General features: G+C 45.4%; 1 protein-coding gene across 3 annotated transcripts; it reads left to right on the top strand.

The window, feature by feature from the left end:
* Positions 1-249: 249 nt before the first annotated feature.
* Positions 250-20,032, top strand: SCIMP (SLP adaptor and CSK interacting membrane protein). 3 transcript variants are annotated; one of them, XM_029213279.1, is made up of 5 exons: positions 250-622; positions 9,668-9,791; positions 11,786-11,849; positions 14,661-14,734; positions 16,544-20,032. In XM_029213279.1, exons 2-5 carry the CDS (start codon positions 9,674-9,676, stop codon positions 16,717-16,719), a joined length of 432 nt encoding a protein of 143 aa, XP_029069112.1. In that variant the 5' UTR covers positions 250-622; positions 9,668-9,673; the 3' UTR covers positions 16,720-20,032. The 3 variants fall into 3 exon arrangements, with proteins under 3 accessions (XP_029069112.1, XP_029069110.1, XP_029069109.1); XM_029213277.1 differs by having other exon boundaries at positions 250-797; XM_029213276.1 differs by lacking the exon at positions 250-622 and having other exon boundaries at positions 8,984-9,791.
* The last annotated feature ends 3,681 nt before the right edge of the window (positions 20,033-23,713 follow it).

Genomic DNA, 23,713 nt, shown 5'->3' with positions numbered 1-23,713 from the left:
CCTAGGCACACGGGCTTCAGTAGTTATGGCATGCAGCCTCAGTAGTTGTGGCACACAGGCTCAGTAGTTGTGGCACGTGGGCTCAGTAGTTGTGGTGCACGGGATTAGTTGCTCGCAGCATGTGGGATCTTCCTGGGCCAGCGATTGAACTCATGTTCCCCGCATTGGCAGGCGGATTCTTAACCACTGCACCACCAGGGAAGCCCTTAAATGCGTTTTATTTATGTGAATATATGTGTAGCTGTCACGCTGTAAATTCTACATCTTAGAGGAACCTGGTTAAAGGAAAAAAAAAAAAAAGCAGATTCCTGAATAAACCCAAAGTCTCCAGAATTCCCTGTGATGGACAGTGAATGTGATTTCTGTCACTGAGTCCCCGGAAATGCCTTTTGGGGAAGTGAGAGTCAGAGCTGGGGGGGTGGTTTGCTTTTAGCCTGCTCTCCTACCCTGACACTACCCAGAATCGAGTGCCTTAGGCTACTGGAGGACAAGCAGAGAGAAGAAGGAAGCTGTCACTCCACCCTGCAACGTCTGCCTGGCCTCTGCTTCCCAGCCAGCTGCTTGACGCCCACGGCCAAAGGCAGGAGGAGAGCAGGGAGCCTGCCCAAGGTCGCGTGTCCAGGTGAGGTGCTTTAGAATCAGGATGCCCAGTACTCGAATTTCAGACCCTGGATCCAAACCGCCTACTGCTCTGCATCATTAGAGGGGAAGTCTGCCAACGGTGGAGGAAAGAGGGGAAGAGGCCGGGGCATCAGTCATTCAGTCGTATAAAAGAGAGGCTGAACTCCTTCTCTCAGGTACGTATGGCGCGCCTACTGCGCTCCAGGTGATGTTCTAGGCACTAGAAAGAGTGGAAAAGGAAGCAGCCAGGCCCTTGCTCTCCTGGAGCTCACAGGCCAGTGTGGGAGACAGACAATGAACATCAAATAAGCCAACAGACAGCTGTTACAGTAAGAGTAGGCAGGCTCAGATGGAGGAAAAATGCATTTAGCATATTGATCATAACATATTGCCGGGAGGCAGGGATGTCTGCCCCTCCCCCAACCCGGCACCCCGCCTGTTGACTCTTCCTTATTCAGAGAGAATGGGAGCTTTTGGGTATGAGCTTTCAGCTTCCTGACCCCCAACCCAGTCTGGTTCCCCTGAGCAGCACAGCCCTCTCTCCACCCTTGCTCCCTTTTTTTTTTTTTTTTTTTTTTTCCTTGCTCCCTTTTAAAAGTGGATTCTTCCATCTGGGCCCCTGAAGGTAGCTCCTGCTCTCTCTTCAATCCCTGTATCTCATTTTGTTCTCTTTCCTGACACCTTCATAGTATATAAACACTGACTCTCTGCATTTTAAACAAACAAGCTCACTTTCCTCCCTTCTTGAAATTCAGGCTTCCCTTGCCTTCTGGGCTTTCATCAGGCTGACCAGAGCTCCCTTTAAGCTGTTATCAGAGGAGGGAATGAGATGCAGAGTCTGTCATGAGGACAGGATGATTGAGGAGAAAGCGGGGGAGAGAGTGCAGGACACTAGCTCTGGAGTGGGGAGCATCTGTGAAGCAGGGAGGGGCCCGACAAGCAGGGAGGACTATGGCCAGACAACAGGGTCTTCCTGGGTCTTGTTAGTCCGGCAGGAACTTCATTCCTATGTCATATTCGGTTATGACTATCCTCTAAGGACTCTGGATAGGATTCTAGGATGCCCCTGCTCCTGCCAGCGCCCTGGGGAAATCCTGAGGCTCCACTGAAGTCATTCATACCCTAGCAAAAATCAGTTCCTCTTCCTCGGTGTCTGGCACACCCAGGCAAATGGGAAGTGGGGAGAGGAGGTAGTGTGGAACTTTGCTCTGAAGAGAGTGACTTAATGATGGAATTCCATCATCACTGTGACAAGCAAACAGGGGAGGTCTTTGGGTTCAAGGAGTCTTTTTTTTTTTTAATTAATTTATTTAATTTTTGGCTGCGTTGGGTCTTCATTGCTACCTGCGGGCTCTCCTCTGGTTGCGGCGAGCGGGGGCTACTCTTTGTTTTGGTGCACGGGCTTCTCATTGTGGTGGCTTCTCTTGTTGCGGAGCATGGGCTTTAGGCGCGTGGGCTTCAGTAGTTGTGGCATGCAGCCTCAGTAGTTGTGGCTCGCGGGCTATAGAGCTCAGGCTCAGTAGTTGTGGTGCAGGGGCTTAGTTGCTCCGCGGCATGTGGGATCTTCCCAGACCAGGGGTCGAACCCGTGTCCCCTGCATTGGCAGGCAGATTCTTAACCACTGCACCACCAGGGAAGCCCAAGGAGTCTTCTTCAGTGCTTTCATTCTACTCGACTGCTGTTGCTACTGCCTATGAATGTTGCAGGGAACAAGCCTCCAGCTTCCTCACCTGCCCCAGCTGGGGGCTCTGCAGGCTGGCTGGATGCTGTGTTCCTCCCCGAGGTCTGAGAACCAATTGGAGTGTTTGTTAACAATGCTGATTCCCGAGTCCCACAACAGACCTACAAATCAGAACTGGGAGTAGATAGAGTAGGGACATAGGACTCTGGTATCTGCATTTTAATACATTTCCCAAAGGTCTGGCTTGGTGGTCACAACTTAGGGCCCTGGGTTTGGCTTCTGAGTTTTCCACTTACTAGATCTGCAACCTTAGGCAAGTTAATCGAGCTCTTCTAAGTTTCTATTCTCTTATCTGTAAAATGGGATTATAATTATGACCTGCCTTATAGAGTGGTTGAACTCATGGTAAAGTAGCACATAATGTGCGTTACTTTTCTAAAATGCATTTTCATATTGAGGTTCTTATGATTTGGAATAAGTCACAGCTAAAAGCTGAGGTCTTGCCAATATTGGAATTTCTTGACCGAGGGCTCTGCTTTCAGTTCTGTTATGGTAAAATGGGGGTGATAAGAACACCCCGCAACACCAGGTTATAATAAGGATTAAATGATAACATGTATGTCACTGGTTCTCAACATTGGCCTCCCATTAGAATCATCTGGAGAACTTTACTAAAACAAACAAACAAAATCCCAATGGCCAGGCCACAGGTTGGGAACTTCCAATGTTCCTCAAGTTCTTGCCCCAGCTCTGGGGCCACACTGGATCCTACCCTCTTCTGGTCTATATTGTACCATGGGCCCCCACTCTGGCTCACAGGGCCCTGCCTTATCTCTGAGTCCAAGTCCGGCCTTGAGAAACTTCATATGACCTCAGACTTTTTTTGAGGGGGGAGCGTGGCCAGAGCTGGTCCAGCCCTGAACCATAGGTCAGCAGGTCCCAGGCCATGCGAGGGTGAGGACCTGAGTCCACAGTACAGGTGAGGTGTCCTGGCTGCCGGGAGGAGGTCAGGGAGCTGCAGGGCCTGACCTCAGTCTTGTCAACTTGGGGAGCATCTGGTGGGCGCCATAAATGGAAGAAGGAAGAGTAAGAGAACTATGGGAGCTGCTTTTAGTTATTAGCTGTCAAGGGCCTTGGTGTGTCAGACCCCAGGGCAAGAGCTGGGGGTGTTCTTATTACCCCCATTTTACAGATAAAAAGAGAGAATTCAGAGAGATTAAGCAATTTGCTAAAGGCAACACAGCTAGTCTAAGACTCGATTTAACTAGTCTAGTTAACTAGACTAGTCTAAGTCTAGATTGACTAATCTAAGATTGTAGCTCAGCTCTGTCTGATGCCAAAGTTTGTGCTCTTTTTACTCTGCCAGGCTGACACCAAGCTGATAAATGTTTCTTTTCATAAGAGACCCCTGTCTGTCCCTAGCCTTGTGGCAGGTCTCCACTGCTTCTTCACTGGGTCAGCAACAACGGGCGCTCTGTGGTGGACTTCTGGTCAAAGATGGCAGAATTATCACTGACCTTTTTTCCTTCTGGACACATCAGTAGAAGGCAAAAAAAATGAAATTTTAAAATGTATAAACCCATGGAACAACTTTAACTAGAATCTTATTGCCATATGAGGATGAAGTGGTTCGTGTGGTGCCCCACTCACCCCAAGATGTCCACATCCCAATTCCTGCAACCTGTGAAAATGTCACATGTTTACATGGCAAAGGGGAACTAAGGTTGTAAGTGCAATTGAGGTTGCTAATCAGCTGACCTGGAGATGGGGTGATGATCCTGGATTATCCAGGTGAGCCTAATGTAATCACAAGAGTTCTTGTAAGTGGGAGAAGGAGGCAAGGGGAGGTCACATGTGGCCAGGGGAGAACTGTTAGAGAGATGCAACATTGCTGGCTTTGAATATGGAGGCAGAGGCCACTAGCCAAGAAACACAAGTGGCCTCCAGAAGCTGAAACGAGCAAGGAAACGGCTTCTCTAGTGGAGCCTCCAGGAGGGACCCAACCCTGCCCATAGTTTAATTTTAGCCCAGTGGCATCATGCTGGCCTTCTGTCCTCCAGAGCTATAAGATAATACTTTCCTGTTGTTTTAAGCCACTGCATCTGTGGTAATTTGTTAGAGCAGCCATAGCAAACAAATACATTTTGTTTCTAATGACCACTGCTGCCTGGGATCCCGCCTCCCCCAGTGACGTTTCAGTCCAATTCCAAAACTTTTAAGTTACTTTTGATTACTAAGCAGACTCATTTAAAAATTTAGTCATGCTCATTTAAAATCTTCCGTCTTGGGACTTCCCAATGGTCCAGCAGTTAAGACTCCACGCTCCCAATGCAGGGGGCCCAGGTTCGATCCCTGGTCAGGGAACTAGATCCCACATGCTGCAGCTAAGTGCCCACGTGCCATAGCTAGGACCCAGTGCAGCCAAATAAATAAAAATGAAAACTTCCCTCTTATCTTTGACTCAAAGCTCCCCCCTTTGCCCAAGGAGGGGAGTAGAGAGAGGAGTGAGGGCTGTCTCAGCTCCTTAGCTTCCCCGCATCTACTTCCCTGGTATGAGATTGAGGAGGAAAGACGGGGATAGACAGTTTTCCCCAGGAAGTCTCCCCTCACTGGACCATTGCTGCCGATCAAGTTTGTGGTGTTGGGTGGAGACTCAACCACTGGCCCTTGAGAGGTCCCTTGTGGTCCCTTGAGAGACTCAGCTGAATCTTTGGGCTGGCTGCCAGCATCCTCTCACGCAAACACCTCTTTGCCCCATGCTTCAGTAGCTCTCAGGAGCTCTGCACCCCACAACCTTATCTACTCCAGGCCTGGCAACACAGGTGGGATTCAGCTTCCATACCTTTACAGGACCTGAACTTGACCATGCAGCTGTGACACACTCCCCACTGGCTGTACTCCCTGCCATCTCTCCCCAGAGCTCTTGTCCCCTCTCTGGGGACACCCTGGCTATTAAACTAGCCTGGTAGTCCAGAGAACATCTAACTGGGAACAGGATGTGGTTCTCGTGGGCCCCCTCTCTCAGCTGCATTCTTCCAAGAAGACAAGCTCTTCTTGGTTCTGTTGAAAAGGCCTCTGTCAGCAGTCCATGGGGAAGAGTGCTATTTCTCTGATCGTAGATTGTGGGGAACTTGGGACTTTCATTCTCAGCTGTGGGCCCTGATCATTCATTCTAGGGAATCCCTTGGGCCCTCACCCCACCATATCACTACCACATCAGTGCTTTTTTCAAAGTAAGGTATCTTGACCACCATTTGGCCTTTCCTTGATGATTTGGAGGCATCATGACTAACATCAACAGAGGAAGGCCCTGTGACACAGAGAGAAAGCGTTCTGCCCTCCCTCCTACCTGGGGCAGGTCATTTCACCTCTGTCTCAGGCCCCTGTCTAGAAAAGGCTATGGTGGTGAGGATGAAATGAGGTGAGCAATGAGAAAGCTCTTGCAGAATGCTTGGCGCACCGAACACTTGCGAAACACCTGATGGCAATTCAAATCCATTCGATTTGTAAGAAAAAAACTGCAGAATGCTTACCATTCTGCATAGTTCTGAAAAGTGACCCATTGCTTCACTTTTTGACATCATCCTACCTCCTCTTTCTTCCCCAAGAATCTGATGAGAATAAAATTTCTTTGAACTTGAAATCTGAACAATGGGAAGCTACGCTATATGGTTAACTGGCCCTTTTTTCAATGTTATCAAAGTAAATGCAAAAGTTAAAAAAATCAAGGAATTCAGAGGGTTTATAGTGAAAAGTCACAGCTGCCTGGTCTCCCACTTCCCTCCTCCCGTCCAGTCATACTCTTCAGGTGCACAGCTTTTAACTCTATGTCTGGTTTCTATAGCTCTAAAGAGTATGTTTATGTTTCTTGTTGGAGAAATCCTTCAAGAGTAAAAGAAAAAGACGAAGAGATAGAAAATATGAGGGAGTATAAGAAAAAGACGAAGAGATAGAAAATATGAGGGGAAAATTAGACGAAGAACGAGGAGACATTTAAATAAGAGAAAAGAGAATGAGTGTCCATCAACAGATGAATGGATAAAGATGATGTGATATATATACACAATGGAATATTACTCAGCCATAAAAATGAATGAAATATCACCATTTGCAGCAACATGAATGGACCTAGAGATTATCATACTGAGTGAAGGAAGTCATACAGAGAAAGACAAATATTATATGATATCACTTATATGCGGAATCTAAAAAAATAATACAAATGAACTTATTTACAAAACAAAAACAAACTCACAGACATAGAAAACAAACTTATGGCTACCAAAGGGGAAGGAGGAGAGGGATAAATTAGAAGTATGGGATTAACAGATACATACTACTATATATAAAGTAGATAAACAACAAGGATTTACTGTATAGCACAGGGAACTATATTCAACATCTTCTAATAGCCTATAATGGAAAAGAATATGAAAAAGAATGTATGTATATATATATAACTGAATCACTTTGCTGTATACCTGAAACTAACACAGTATTATAAATCAACTATAGTTCAATAAAAATAAATAAATAAGATAAGGAGAAAATGGAGGGAAGAAATTTCTGTCCATCTGTCTATCTATCCATCCATCCATCCATCCATCTATCCATCATTCCATGTATCTATGTATCTTTTTTTTTTTTTTTTTTGTGGTACGCGGGCCTCTCACTGCTGTGGCCTCTCCCGTTGCAGAGCACAGGCTCCGGACGCGCAGGCCCAGCAGCCATGGCTCACGGGCCCAGGCGCTCCGCGGCACGTGGGATCTTCCCGGACCGGGGCACGAACCTGTGTCCCCTGCATCGGCAGGCAGACTCTCACCCACTGTGCCACCAGGGAAGCCCTCTATGTATCTATTTATCTAACTGGTTCCCTAGAGCTAAAGAAGGTGAGATTCCAATTTAGGTTTGAAGAACAAAGAGGCTGCCTTCTGATATGTGGCATCTTCTTAAGTCCAGTGCCCTTTGACCACGCTGGGCTCTGCACAACCAAATTTCACAGGCCCGTGCTGAGAGCCAAGGTTCCATTCTCCACGGTCTCCCTTTTTCCCTTTGGTCTTCTTCCTCTCTTCCTTTCTTTTGTGCACCCTGAGAAGGTGATCTACAAGAAAACATCTGCTGAGTGCATGCTTTGTGGGGGTGACACCCCCAGTAGATGACACTTCAGTCCCTTAAGAGTGAATCCCCAGCACGTCTACCAACATCAATAAATGACAAAAACATAATGTTGAACAAAAAAGTAAGCTGCAGAATCATGTTTATAGAAGAGTACTAGTTACACGTGATTGGTTTGCCACATATAACTTTCTGAATAGCCAAAGAACATTATATTGATCAAGCCAAACCTTCACAAAAGAAATGATGTTTGCAACTAAAAATCCAAATCGTTATATAACAACTTAATAAATGAAAACACTATGCCAGGAATACAAACACATGTTTAAATAGTAAGCCAAGTCATTAGGTCTTTGTAGTAATAATGGCTTTAGCAGCAGCCTAATTTGGCCCCTGTTCCTTGGCCCCCTGCCTGGATCCCCACTGATGTTGTTAATAATAGCTCAAAAGCATGAATCAGAAATGGCAGTACATGAACATGCATGGGTGAGTTTCCATTGGCTAAATGGTGACACAGGAAGGTGATACTCATTTAACCAGGACATGTCTGGATATCTCCCAGGCCTCAAGAATCTTTTTTTTTTTTTTTTGTCTGTGTTGGGTCTTCGTTGCTATGCACGGGCTTTCTCTAGTTGCGGCGAGTGGGGGCTGCTCTTTGTTGCGGTGCGCGGGTTTCTCATTGCAGTGGCTTCTCCTGTTGCGGAGCACGGGCTCTAGGTGCCCGGGCTTCAGTAGTTGTGGCTCGTGGGCTCAGTAGTTGTGGCTCGCGGTCCCTAGAGCGCAAGCTCAGTAGTTGTGGCACACGAGCTTAGTTGTTCCGCGGCACGCGGGATCTTCCCGGACCAGGGCTCGAACCCATGTCCCCTGCATTGGCAGGCGGATTCTTAACCACTGCACCACCAGGGAAGCCCCAAGAATCATTTTTATTTTAACATCCACATGAACTAACAAAGTGTCCACTCCACAGATGAGCAGAGCCCAGCCCCGCCCCCAGATCTCCCTGAATTCCTGGAGGTCACTCCTGGGAGTCTATCCTGCAGCCTGCTCCCCACCGTCACTTGGAGCCTGGCAGCTGCTGTTCTACTTGCCCGTGTGTCACCCGTGGCTTGAAAAACCACTGCACACATGTCATTTCTCCCCAGGTTCTGTTCATACAAGCTTCTGTTGTCCAATTTTATTGAAGATTTGATGGGAAAAGACAATCACAGCACAGCATTTTACAGGCAACAATTGAAGACTGAATATTAGATGTAACTTTCCGACAAACGCATGGGTCATTTTCCACCAAGGGGACTTTCTACTGATGCTCCAACTTTCTGCTCTCTTCTTTTTTTTTTTCCTAGCTTTATTGAGATGTAATTGACACATAACATTGCATAACTTAAAGGTGTACTACCTGTTGATTTGATACACTTACATGCTGTATAATGATTACCCCCATAGTATTAGCTAACACCTCCAACTGACACATAACATTGCATAACTTGAAGGCGTACTACCTGTTGATTTGATACACTTACATATTGTATAATGATTACCCCCATAGTGTTATAGCCAACACCTCCATCACATCACACAACTACTCTTTCTTTCTTGTGGGGAGAACATTTAAGACCTACTCTCTTCGTGACCTCTCCCTCTGCTCTGATCCTCTTCCCAGACTCTCCTCCTCTCTAGTCAGTCAGGCTTTAGCCCCCAAGTTCCTGTTACTAATTCAGTTTGCTTTGCATCTTTACCTTCTCCCTCTGACCGTGCCTCACTCAAAGAGACCCATCAAGGTTATTTTTCTAACCCCCACCTCAAAAAACAAAAAAGCTCTCAAAATTCTATCTCCCCTTTTATGAATTAAGTCTATGTTGCCCCTTCAATATAAAAACAGCTGCAGAGAGCTATTGCTTTAAATGGCATTTCCCTTCCTGCTGCATGTTTAACAGTATAAGAAAGAACAGTGAATATGTCTGCAGTTTCTAGAGTAACTAATAAGTACATGTCTTACCTCTAATCTTCGTAAATTCCCTGCAAGGTAGTAGACAATATCACTCCCATGTTTCAGATGAGGACACTGAGGCTTGGAGAAGGTTAAGTCACTTGCCTGAGGTCTCCCAGCTGCTAATCCGCAGGGTTTGACTGTGAACCAGTGCCTGCCTGGCCCCTAAGCAGATGCAGCTGCACAACATGGGAGATAACTGCCCCCACCACCCCAGGAAGCCTTTCACTCATGCCTCATTCCTCTCTCTCCATTCTTCTCAGGATCCCATGGCAATGGATTGGTGGAGGAACAATTTCTGGATCATCTTGGCTGTGGCCATCATCTTTGTCTGCGTGGGCCTGAGCATCTTCCTGTTCTGTGTCTGTAGGTGTCTGTTTAGACAAGGTAATGACCATCTCATTTGGGCAGGTGGAGGTAGGGGAGGGGAGAGGTGGTTATCAGCGTATTAGGACTTCTTCAGGGCAAAAGATTAGTTCTGGGCCTGTATAGGCTGAACTCTGGATTTAGCATCATGCATTCTGGGTTTGAGTCCTAGCCCTGCCACTAATTTGTGTCTCTGGGCCTCAGTTTCCCCCTCTGCATAGTGAAGGGAGGGAGGTTACCTAATCTCCAAGAACTCTTCCAGCTCCATCGGTTTGGGGGAAAGCAGAATCTGTTTCAGGGCACACTGTGCACTAATGCTATCTCTCTTCAGTGTGGCTGCCAATCACAGCATCCTACCTCTGGGACTTGAAAGGGAGTACAAGTCCATGGAATGTCAAAAACTGTCTTGATTCCAAACACGTCAAGTTGTATACATGTTGCATACATGAAATACGTACAGCTTTTTGTATGGCAATCATTCCCCAATAAAGTGGTCTAAAAAAATGTCTTGAGGCATGAAAAATGGATTCATTCCATGATCAACATGTTTGACCACTATGATTGCCTACTCTAAGACCATACTCTGAATTTTCTGGTATTACATCTGCCTCGGATAGAGGTTCTTAGCATTCTTGGACATAAATAAGCAGCTTATTGGAGGATAAATGTAACTTTAGATGATCTACAAGTGGGTTTCTACTTTACCATTCATCTCCAGAAACATGAAACCCTTGATTCAATGGTGTGTTTTCTTGAGATCCTATCCCTTTACATAATGACCTAGGCCTGGAGTATACCTGGGGATGGTAAATACACTGAGAGGTACAGCCATCTCGCCCTGGGGCAACCTGGGCAGGCACCCCTCCATGATCAAGGCACTGTCCTCCCATTGCATCTGGGCACAGCCTCAGAATCCTGCGGAACCAGTGCTGAAAGGTCAGGGCTGTTCAAGAAGTGAAAACTTTTTGTCATTCTTCTCAATCTCTTTTTAGAGATAAGAAAATTAAGGCTCAGAGACAGGCAGATCCTTGGTTGAGGTCTCCTAGGAATTGGTAGCAGAGTTGGAACCAGAACGCAGGTTCACTGGGCTGCCTGTTCAATGTCCTTTCCCCTCCACCCCTTGATGGTAATTAGTCTTTTTTAATACAAAAAGTGTATTCTAGCCCCTATTGTTCTCTATACATTTTTTAAACATTTCATTTTTAGATATGGACAAAAATATGATCCTGAACAAAATCTTTACCTATTCTCTTTTAACTTGACCCACTCCTATTAACAAGCAGGTTATAATTAATAATAACTTACATGTCCAGCATATCACAGTTTACAAACTGCTTTTCCCATTCTTTATCTCATTTCCTCCCAACCATACTTTTGGCTATTCACTCGACTAGTATTTCTGAATGCCAGCTATGTGCTAGGTAGCTATAGTACTAGGCAATGAGGAAACAGGCACAGCCTACAATGGATAGTGCCTAGACTCTGTGGTCAGATGGCCTGGGTAAAATTCTGGCTCTAGGACTTCCCTGGTGGTCCAGTGGTTAAGAATCCACCTGCCATTGCAGGGGACACGGGTTTGATCCCTGTTCCGGGAAGATCCCACATGCTGTGGGCAACTAAGCCCACGAGCCACAACTACTGAGCCCACATGCTGCAACTACTGAAGCCTGCGCGCCTAGAGCCTGTGCTCCGCCAAAAGAGAAGCCACCACGAAGAGAAGCCCACGCACTACAACAAAGAGTAGCTCCCCCTTGTCGCAACTAGAGAAAGCCCGCATGCAGCAACAAAGACCCAGCGCAGCCAAAATAAAATAAAATAAAACAAAATGTAACTACATCTATAAAAAAAAATTCTGGCTCTATCACATATGAGCTCTGTGTCCCTAAGTCTGTTTGCTCTGGATGGTTCTTCTCCCACATGTCCTGAACCTGCCGGGTCTCTGATCTCTTCTAAACTCTAAAAATCACAACTTTTGATAATTCTTCCTAAATGAATATGCTTATTTGTTTCCTTAGGCAAGAAATGCGAAATTGCCAAGCCCTTGAAACAAAAGCAGAGAGATGAAGAAACGATGTATGAGTAAGTGGGGGGGAACACTTCTTCTTTTTAATTTCAAGAACCACCTGTTCACTTCCATTCTTGCGCCCGTGCTAAGAACGTGTGCCTTAAATTCCAGGGAAATATCGTGTCTGCCAACTCTCCCCACTGTAAGGGGAGAGACCTCAGTGCTTTGGGGGTGCAGGGCACCACCTGGCTCTCTCTGCTCTCCAAGTCCTCCCAAGTCTCGTCTAGTTTGATAGAGGTCACAGGTTGGGCGCTGTGTTCTGGGCCCACCGCTCATGGTTAGGTTTACCCTTCTTTTCTTTAGCTGGATTACAAGTAGAGTCTTCTAAAAGCTATTGTGCTGAATAAAAATATGCCATTCGCGTTACTTTTGTATTTTCCGATATCTTTGAGGCTTTGTGATTGCTATCTCTGTCGGGGAGGGGTCCCCAAGACCAACTTTAGGCTGGATTATTTGCTAGAAGGACTCACAGGACCCAGAAAAGGTTATAGGTTATCACAGCGAAAGGATACTGATTAAACTCAGCAAAGGAAAAGGCACATAAGGTGGAGTCCAGGGCAGTTGTCCTCTTCCAGGGGAATCACACAGACTGCACTTAATTCTCCCAACACTGATGTGCGACAGCATGTGTGAAGCATTGCCAACCAGAGAAGCTCACCCAAGCCTTGGTTTCTAGGGTTTTTAATCAGGGCAAGTCACAAAGGCAAGGAGCGCCTGCATGACCTACTTTAGCTAATTCAGTCTCCTGAGGCCAAACTGATACAGAAAGACACAGGGCCCCTGGCAAACACAGCAGGCATTCACCATCAGTCACATTGTTAGCATAAACTATCTGGCTAGCCCAAGGCCCCTTAATACAAAGACACTCTTAACAGGCAGGATATTCCGAGGGTTTAGAATTATCTCCCAGAAGCTGGTCAAGGGCCAGTCCTTTCTTTAAAACGTAGGCACAGGGAATTCGATGGCGGTCCAGTGGTTGGGACTCTGCGCTTTCACTGCCGAGGGCCTGGATTCAATCTCTGGTCAGGGAACTAAGATCCTGCAAGCCACATGGTGTGGCCAAAAAAATTTTTAAGTAAAAATTAAAATAAATAAATAATGTTTCTTAAAAATACAAATAAATTAAAAAACAAAAATATAAAGTCATTCTAAAGTGACTTTCGTTGGGGCTCAAGGGATTCAGCAAATAATAGATCTCTTCCCCTCCAATTCTGATCCCCTTGAGGAGACAGACAAATGTATCCTGCAGTTAGGTAACAAAAGTATTGCCTTTATTGAGGATAAAACTGACATTGCAGAATGTGGCTCTTCTCCATGGCCAAGTTTGCTTCCTAATTCAAAACCAGGCAAACTTTCCTGCATGGTACATAGGCAGCCCTGGACAGCCTCAGGTCTCCCCTACAGGGCAGGGCCCTTTCTCTGAATGGCAAAGACTCAAGCAGAATATATACTTTAGGCAGTCAGGCCGGCTCTAGAGGAGAAAGTGGGAGAAGCTAGATTTCTCCCCAAGTCAGGTAAATGTCCCTCCTCTCCCGGGAAGAGCCACGGAGGGGTGGAGTGAGGTCACTGATGGCGCTCTAGCCACATGTCCCCTTCTCCACTCACCCCAGCAACGCTTCTGCATTCCAGGGGACTTAAGCACATACAGGAGGCCAAAACTCAGCTCAGAAGAATCTAGTACCAGTTTGGAAATCAGAGTACACAGAGGGGATGGGGGGTCTGGGTAAGGAAGCTTTCTTGGAATCTATCTTTTTACTAAAACTTCTTACTGAAGTATAATATAAACAGAAAAGTACACATGGTAAGGGTACAACTCAATGAATTTCCACAAACTGAACAGAGCCGGTAGGTGACACCCAGATCAAGAAACAAAATTACCAGCTCCTCAGCCCCATATATTCCCTTTCAGCCATTAAACCCCAAGGATAACCACTACCTGAAATAGTATAGGCTCGTTTTTCCTTGTTTTTTATGCTTCATATACATGGAATTAGACAGTATGTGTTATTGGTGTTTAGCTTCTTCTGCTCAGCCTTTTTTTGTGAGATTCATTGTGTGTAGTCGTAGATTGTTCCTTTTTTTTTTTTTTTTTTTTTTTTTGCGGTACGCGGGCCTCTCACTGCTGTGGCCTCTCCTGTCGCGGAGCACAGGCTCCGGACGCGCAAGCTCAGCGGCCATGGCTCACGGGCCCAGCCGTGCCACGGCATGTGGGATCTTCCCGGACCGGGGCACGAACCCGTGTCCCCTGCATCGGCAGGCGGACTCTCAACCACTGCGCCACCAGGGAAGCCCTAGATTGTTCATTCTTATTGCCATAGAGTATTCCACTGTGGGAGTGAACCATGATGAATTTATCCATTCTACTGCTGATGGGCATTTGGGTAGCGTGCAGTTTGGGGCTGTTATGAATAACGCTGCGATGAACATTCTATAACGTATCTTTTGGTGGTCAGCAGGATATATACCCAGTATTGCTGTCACATGGTGTGTGTACATTTAGCGTTAGGAGTACATTTGTTTTTCAAATCAAAATACACCTGGTGCTTACCTCCCCCTTCTAATCCAGCTCAGATGAACACAGGAAGATGAGCTCTAAGTTATAGTACTTCAACTCCCTTCCCTCAAATCCAGCTGGTCCCTGGGCTAAAGGAAATGGTTTCTTTAGAGTGCCAGTTACAAATGGGATACAAGACCTAGAAAGGGAAGGAAATGCTTCCAGTTTTCAGGGACCAAGATTTGAATGTTCAACTCTATCCACTTTCCTTCTTTTAAATCAGTAGGCGTGATCAAACCAAACACTGACTCCTCTTCTTCCTCTCTTCCAGGAATGTTACCAATCAATTCTCAGTTCAATTACCCCCTCTGCCACCCAGGGGTGTGCTTTCTCCAGAAGTTGCCTGTGAGTGTATTTTGCTGATAACAGTCTCATTCAGGGTAGAATAATAAATTTATCTTGGTGTTTAGTCAGCTTGGGCTGCCCATAAAACAATAACATGGACAATGTGGCTTAAACAACAGTAATTTTCTCACAGTTCTGGAGGCTAGAAGTCCAAGATCAAGGTGCCAGCCAATCTGGTTTCTGGTGAGGACTCTTCCAGGCTTGCAGATGGCTGCCTTCTCCCTGTGTCCTCACATGGAGGGGAAAGAGCTCTCTGGTGTCTCTTCTTATAAGGACACTAATACTATTGGATCAGGGCCACACCCTTATGACCTTATTTAACCTTAATTACTTCCTTAGAGGCCCCATCTCTAAATACAACCACACTGGTGGTTAGAGCTTCACCATATGAATTTTGTGGGGACACACACATTCAGTCTATAACACTGGAATTTGCAGATGGCAGCAACCTGTTTTAAAGAGATGAACTGAGTTTTAAGGGGGCAGAATAAGTACCAATGCTTCCAGTATTCAATGTGTGAGTTCATATTCAAATTCCAGCCTGCAGCATGGGTATAAAGGAACACTGGGCCTCTCAGATATCCTATCAGAAAAACTCTGCCTGGTTCCCTCGACTGGAGTGTTCTTCCTTAAGCTGTATACAGAGCTGACTTTACCACACCTTTCAGGTGTCAGTTCAAATGTCACCACCTCAGAGAGGCCATTCCTGACCATCCTATATAAAGAAATCCTTTTAATTCTCCTTATGAGGCTTATGGCAATAATCCTAAATGGGCTTATTTAGTTATCCTTCATTTGTTCATTATCTATCTCCTCCATTATAATATAAACTCTAGGAAATAGGTGCCTTCCTTGTCTTGTTCACCACTGTTTACCCACCACTAAGAACAGTGCCTGGAGCTTAGTAGATAATGGATGAAAATGTTTTAACTGAATGGATAAATAATAATATTAGCTAACATTTATTGATCAGGCACTGTGTGTCAGGTCCCATGCTAGGCACTTTATAGGTACTATCTCATTTAATCCTCTCAACACCTCTATGAGGCAGGTACATTATTATGTCCCTCTGACAGAAGAGGACACTGAGGCACAGAGAAGTTAAGCGACCTACTCATGGCCACACAGCTAGTGACTTCTGGACCCTGAAGATGAACTTGGATCTAACTGCAGAACTTTGTGTGAAATGAAATGGTGCTTGTTTTTCAGGTTCTCTTAGGAAAAGATGAGATTGCGGTGAGGCAGTTCCAGGCCCCACCAAAGGTGGAGCTGAGCTGTTTCACTATCTTTTTCCTACCACTTTAGTCCATTTGCTATGTACCCATCCTCCACTAATTCCACCTTTTGAAAACACCACTGCCCACCTCCTTCTTAGCAGAGGGATTGTGGACATGAGCAATTATAGATAGTTATGGAAAGCAGTGTAAGTCACTGTGAGGGATGTGCTCAAAAGGAAATACGGTTTGTATCACTTCCTTATGAGAATTAGATCTATAAACACAACACTACTCATTTGGCTACTAGCTCTGGTCAGCTTCTTGTCTAAACTTGTTTCATGGTTCCTACTGCAGTGCAGTCAGGCAAAGAGACACGGGAGTCAAGATGTCTGACCACTATTTGCCACTTACTCACTTGGGTGAGCCTGAGACTGTGTCATGTCTGGGCTTTAGTTTTCTCTGTAAAATGGGGATCTGGTCCACCAAGAAGTGGGAGGATCACCAAAACCCATGAAAATCATGCAGAGCCACTTGGTCAAAAATATATAAACACACAATAGCTTTGCATTTAATACCTTTTTGTGTATTCTAGCCCCACAGGAAACCCCAAGTCGGCCACCAGCTGCATACTCCTCAGTACCTAAAGTTAGAAATAAGAAGACAGTGGCCGTCCCAAGCTACATTGAGCCTGACGATGACTATGATGACGTTGATAACCCTGCACATATGGAAAACCATCATCTTGAAACAACCGCTTCTTCTTTTTGACAAGCAGAAGAGGGTTCGTTCACACAGCTTATTTTAAACCGTCAAGAATGGTCGAACTTCAGTAGGTATCCGGGTCCGAAAGCCAGTGGTAATGGTACGAGCTCTGTAAGATAAGCACTTCCTGAATCGTAGATGAAGAAGCATCAGTGATCAGATAATCGCAGCCAGAGGAAAGACGCCCATGCTCAGCTCTGAGGAGTCAGTCCTTGAGCTTCTGCTGAGTGAGGTTCCAGGCGGGGGACCACTGGGTTCCGCCGTCCCCACCCGTGAGGAGACACTCAGTTCCCGGCACTCTTCCCCTGTTTGTGTGGTTCTAAGTGATCTTAAAACTTGGCGTTTGATTGTACAGAGCCTCCCAGGCTCCTATCCCCAGCACAGCCCTCACCAAGCACATGTCTTGCCCCCCCACGCCCCATCTCCCACACTGAGCGGCTACGGGTGGTAGTTACAGCTAAGCGCTCTTGTGCGCAAGCCACCCGTCACACCTTGTGTGTCCTTCAAGGGTGGGGGAATGTTTTTGTTCTTGTGGACCCTCCCCACCTACACAATCCCAAACCCCAGGGCCTCTCTATGATGTCAGCCAAACTGACCACAGAGACCCAAGTTCCCAGCCAGGGTTTTTCCACTGCTTGCCAGCTGCACCATAACAATCAACAAAGAACAGAAGTCACCTTCCAGACCACAGGACAGAAGTTACCCATAGAGGTGTTCATTTTGTATATTGGGGGAGCTACAGGGAAAGTAGGTTTCCCCAGGAAAAATCATGGGGAACAGGAAAGAAAGGGGTGATTACGTGGCAGATTCAAGATGAGAGTTCAGGGGGCTAAATACCCTCCTCCGATGTTTTCATTACTGTTTCCTCCCTTGTGTAGAGTTCAAGGCAAACAGCGTCAAGCCCCTCCCTGCCAGACCCCTGTCCCCAAGTGGCCGGGAGGCAGAAACTCTGATACAATATGCAGCTAATGACATGCCCGGGGAGCTGGGCTGTTGTCCTGTTAAGCAAGTGTCCTAAGGGGTCGCCAAGGCCCATGTCAGCTTTGGAGGCCCTGAACATCACCGGTCCCTTCAGGTTGATCTGCTAGAGCCCGAGGACTTGACACTTCTTTCTAACCAAACTCACAAGATGCTGACTTCTAAGCGACCCCTGGGAAATCCAGCTAACAGGCTTGCAGGGAGAGCACCATGAATGGTGAAAAGGTGACCCTTGGGCTGAGCTCCTCCTCAAGAGATGGAAAGTATGTTCCTGCCATATTTAAGCTTCCGCCCTCAACCACTGCAGGAGCAGTGGGGACGTGTCCTTCCTCCCCAGTTCTCTCTTTCTAGACTCCAAGGAAACTTCCAGCGTCTTATAATACCTCCTTTGAGGCCAGTGGTTCTCTAACTATGGCCTTAGGGAACTCTGGTATTCCGTGAGCCAAAGAGAGGACTCGTTTCTTAAATTACGGAAAAAAAAAAAGGCTAAAGGATAGAAGGGTTTCACATGTATGCTTTCCCCTTGTAAATTGTCTGTAAACCATCCACATCTATGCCAAAAGTTAAAAGTAAATACCAGATACATGTTAATTCCTTCTTGGTTTCTGGCCACCGCCATCACCTGGTTCTCCTCCTGCCTGACTGGCCTGTCTCCGCCTTATTTGTGAGCCTGCCTCCTCTGAAGCCTCTCTTCAATGCCAGTCTTTCTCAGGGTCCTGTCCCTGTCCCCACCCTCATCTCGCTCCACACATTCATGAGTGACCTCACTGACACCCAGGGGCTCAGTTTCCCCTCTATTATGAAGACTTCTAGTCGCAGGCTCCAGCTGCGCTCTCTCCTCAGTTCCAAGACCAAGTCGCCCCCAGGACATCTCCAGATGCCTCTCCCATAGGCCCCGCACAGTCAACATACGTTGAAAAGAACTGATTACCTATCCCCACTTCCAAACTTCTGGTGCTCTGCTATCTTCTTCATTGTTGAAGTCAGAAACTAGCATATGTCTGGAGTCCTTCTCTCCAGTGTTCCCCACTTTCTGTTGATTGTGCCTCTCAAGTAGCTCTCTGATCAGTCCATGTTCTCCTTGGATGTTCCTAGGTCATTGCCAGCATTTGCCAATGGAACTTCAACAGCCTCCCAATTGGTCTCCTGCCCCTGGCTTCTTACCCTCCAATCCCCTTTCTACATGGCAGCCAGTGACTTTCTTAAGTGAACATCTGACCACTTCATTCCCCTGCTTAAATCTCTTCTTTACACATTATCATCAGAAAAAGCCCAAACTCCTTAACTCTTGGGTTACAAGATTTGTCAGGCTCTGGTCACTGTTTATTTCCTGCCAATGCTCTCCTTTCTCCATGCTCTGTCATGGCTGTGTGGCAGAATGAAATCCCACCTAGGTTAACTCTTGGTTGCTGAAAACCTTCCACCATAAATAGACAGGTAGGTAGCAGTTGACTGTGGTCACAGTGCATTTTACTAGAGTGGAGTGTACAAATCACTACCTGCAAAACCATTGTAAGAAACAGCCAATTAATATTGTTGCATCTTGGTCCTTCAACTGTAAAAGTCAGTTTGTATATTTACCCACATCTCATTGCCAAAATTTAAGGCAGTTAAAGTATTAGATCGACTATGCTTGTACAATTTGAATATTCTACATCAAAAAAGCACCCTGAATTGCTTAAAATAAACTCTCACAAAATGACCCATGAGCTAACAGCTTTTGAATTATTACTTTTCTAATATTAGATGCCTCAGCATTTTTTTTACAAGTTGAGTGTCAGTGGAATATGGCTTAGGTTTTAACTAAATCTGCAGAAGGTAGTATTTAAGAAAATTGAAACTCCCCTGATGGTAAAAAAAAAAAAAAAAAAAAGGTTTATTTGCATAACTTGTACACATCTACCTCCCATGAAGTGCCAAACAAAAATAAATTTTCGATACTTTTAATGTTGGCACTCTACAACACTATTCTCAGTGGCCAAGAAAAGCTTCTTCCTCTAAGTACACTAAACATAAAATTACCCTGAATCTCTCACTGTTGTTTAGAAAAAATATTCAATATTTCATATATCAAATCTCTATTGTATCATTAGCCTAGCTCAATAACAATTCTATAATTCTTTACAGTTTCATATTTGCCTGAAAACAAAAACAACAACTGTATACAGATTTTTTAAAAAGGTCAGCTTTAGCCACTTTGGAGAGCAATTTGGCAACATCTAGCAAAATTGAAATTGTGGACATCCTATATGACCCAGCAACCCTACTTCAAAATACACACCCTAGAACGGTGGCTTTTGAACTTTTTGGTACCAGGTCTCCCTCATACTCTTAAAAATGACTGAGGGGGCTTCCCTGGTGGTGCAGTGGTTGAGAGTCCGCCTGCCGATGCAGGGGACACGGGTTCGTGCCCCGGTCCGGGAAGATCCCACATGCCGCGGAGCGGCTGGGCCCGTGAGCCATGGCCGCTGGGCCTGTGTGTCCGGAACCTGTGCTCCGCAACAGGAGAGGCCACAACAGTGAAAGGCCCGCGCAAAATAAATAAATAAATAAAATGACTGAGGACACCAAAGAGATTCCATTTATGCAGAAGATACCTATTGATATTTACCTTATTGGAAAGTAAAAGCGAGAAAGACTTCAGATACTTATGAATTCATTTAAAATAACAATTCTTTCATATTAATGTAAATAAAATTTAATTAAAATAATTACATTTTCCCAAACCAAAAAAAAATTAGTGAGAAGAGTGGCATTGTGTTATGTTTTTTATGAATCTCTTTAATGTCTGGTTTAATAAAAAATATCCAGATTCTCATATCTGATTCTTTAGTCAGTGTGTTGCAAATCAACATCATGTATCCTCTGGAAGGCTCCATGGTACATTCATGAGACAGCAAGCATGAGTGAGGGCAAATAACATCTTAATATTATTTATAAAGATAGTTTCGCTCTCTTGGGCTTCCCTGGTGGTGCAGTGGTTAAGAATCCACCTGCCAATGCCGGGAACACGGGTTTGAGCCCTGGCCCAGGAAGATCCCACATGCCGCAGAGCACCTAAGCCCGTGCGCCACAACTACTGAGCCTGTGCTCTAGAGCCTGCGAGCTGCAACTACTGAAGCCCGTACACCTAGAGCCCGTGCTTCGCAGCAAGAGAAGCCACTGCAGTGGGAAGCCCACGCACTGCAACGAAGAGTAGCCCCCGCTCACCGCAACTAGAGAAAGCCCGTATGCAGCAACGAAGACCCAACACAGGCAAAAATAAATTTAAAAAAAAAAAAAAAAAGATAGTTTCGCTCTCATGGCTCAGAGCACACTTTGAGAACCACTGCCCAAGAGAAACTCAAGAACATGTATAAAAATGTCCTTTCTAGTATTGTTTGTTGTAATATGAAAGTGGAACTTACATATCTGTCCATCTGCAGGGGACTACAAGGTCCATGGGGGCTGCACTATTGCTGCTTTACTCACCCCCGTATTTCCAGTGACCCACATGGTGGGTGCTCAGTAAGTATTTGTGTAAGGAGTGAAGGAAGTGACAGAGATACAGAGGGAGAAAGTGCAAATATTATCTGTGCCCTCCTCAGTGAAAGCACTCAGTCCTAACCGCGGTACTTGCTTTAAAATTTAACTGTACTGTATTTCGTGGACATTTTTCACCGATGTAGACTTTTAGTTCACAGGGTAGGAATAGCCAAAAGCCATATGATTCTTGTAGGAGACTAGGAGGCTTTCTATTGTCTAAAAATAAAAGTGTATTTAAGGTGTTTTAATCTGTTAATAACCACGGGCTGCAAACTACTGCCACCTACTGGTATATTAAGAAGTCCACACGTTATGGGCAAAATGGCCTTTGCTGTTAAGAAAAAAATAACTGAATATTTTGCCCAGATTTTGTTTGGAGGTATTCTGTAATTCAGACAGAAAATTGAATTATTTACTTAAATATCTTTTTAGAAATGAGACAATTAATGTAGATCTCTTTGTTACCCCTGTAATTTGCATGTACATTGGAGGAATTTCTTAAGATAACTTAGATAAATTTGTTAACATTTCTCAGACCAAACAGCAAAATCAATGGTTAAAACAAATTAATAGATTATTGTCTTCACTTAAAGATATCTTCCTTTCTCTCCTCTTTTCTTGCTTTTACTTGGTCTCTGATTTACATAGCGAGAGATTCTTTTAAACTGCATGCAGAAAAAAAACCAGCAGTCCATAGTAACGGCCCAATAAACGTTTGCTCATGATAAAGAAAACACAAACATCCATGGCCTTTTTTCTTTTTTAAATAAATTTATTTATTTATTTTTGGCTGCGTTGGGTCTTCGTCACTGTGCAGGGGCTTTCTCTAGTTACGGCGAGCGGGGGCTACTTTTCCTTGTGCGCAGGCTTCTCATTGCGGTGGCTTCTCTTGTTGCAAAGCACGGGCTCTAGGCGTCCGGGCTTCAGTAGTTGTGGCTCATGGGCTCTAGAGTGCAGACTCAGTAGTTGTGGTGCATGGGCTTAGTTGTTCCGTGGCATGTGGGATCTTCCCAGACCAGGGCTCGAACCCGTGTGCCCTGCATTGGCAGGCAGATTCTTAACCACCGTCCCACCAAGGAAGTCCCATGGCCTTTTTACAATACCCATTTTTGTTCACTTTTGTATCCTCAATGGCTAGCACATAAGGGATCTCAATAAATATTGTGGAAGGAAGGTGGGGAGGGAAGGAGAGAAGATGAAAGGGAGGAAGGAAGGTTGATTATGCTCAAAAAAAGAGATAGAAGGCTATAATCTCCAGAGTGTCTTCCATCTCTATGATTCTTGAACGTTAGTAACTATGTCAAAGAAGTCATGGTGAATTACGAAGATTTCAAAGGCAACCAAAAATCATTCCAATATAGGGATTCAGGGGTCCTTACCCTTCATCACCAACAAAACAGCCCTGCCCCAAAGATGATAACCAGGGAGTCCTAATTTTTCAAATACTCACTATCTAAATATCCACAGTTATGAATCTGGGTAGGGAAAATTCGTCAAAACAGGAAAATATTCACCCAACTTCCAGTTAGTCCCCTTGCAAACATCCCTCCTGACTTAATATCCATGTCTGTTCCCACCTATCTAGTTAACATCTTGTCCCTCAGGTGATGTAAACATTGTATAATAAAATTAAAATACTGTACAATGAAAATTTATTACAAAGTAAAATTACAAATCTTCCAATAAAAGAAGAAGCATTGGGCTTCCCTGGTGGCGCAGTGGTTGAGAGTCCGCCTGCCGATGCGGGGGACACGGGTTCGTGCCCTGGTCCTGGAGGATCCCACATGCCGCGGAGCGGCTGGGCCCGTGAACCATGGCCGCTGAGCATGCGCGTCCGGAGCCTGTGCGCCGCAACGGGAGAGGCCACAACAGTGAGAGGCCCGCGTACCGCAAAACCAAAACCAAAACCAAAACAAAACAAACAAAAGAAGAAGCATTGCACAAAGTACATAAGAGTGATGCGGGAAATGACTTGAATCACAAGCAACACCACTGACGAATGAGAATATGGCAAAGAAAACTGATACAAAGAAAATTACATGATAGTGACAGGTGCTTCACATTCTGGTTATCTATTGCTGCTTAACAAATCGCGCCCAAATTCTGGCTTAAAACAACAACAACCTCTCATTCTCTCTCGCAGTTTCTATGGTCAGGAATTCATAAGGGGTTAGGCTGGGCTGGGTAGTTCCCGCTCCAGGTCTTTCATGCAGGTGCAGTGGGATGGTGGCTCCCCCATCTCACACCCAGGTACCCTGCCCTGTTGAACCCCTAATAGGTCTCTGTTACCCTTAGGATAAAGCCAAGAAGCCTACATGTGGCTTTCCAGACACTCTGTGGCGTAATCTTTCCAAGCTCATCTCATTCTCACCATCCACTCACTGGCCTCCAGCTTCTCAGACACTGCCACAGAGCCTTACATAGATAGTTCCTGCTGCCTGTAATGCTCTCCCCTGCAGTCTCCCATAGTAGACATCTGTTACTTTGCCTGTCTTAA

This window comes from Monodon monoceros, unplaced genomic scaffold, assembly GCF_005190385.1.
Source record: "Monodon monoceros isolate NGI ecotype Baffin Bay Population unplaced genomic scaffold, NGI_Narwhal_1 Super_Scaffold_9, whole genome shotgun sequence".
NCBI lineage: Eukaryota > Metazoa > Chordata > Mammalia > Artiodactyla > Monodontidae > Monodon > Monodon monoceros.
Note: the sequence above shows the minus strand (reverse complement) of the source record. Positions and strands in the feature narration are given on the sequence as shown.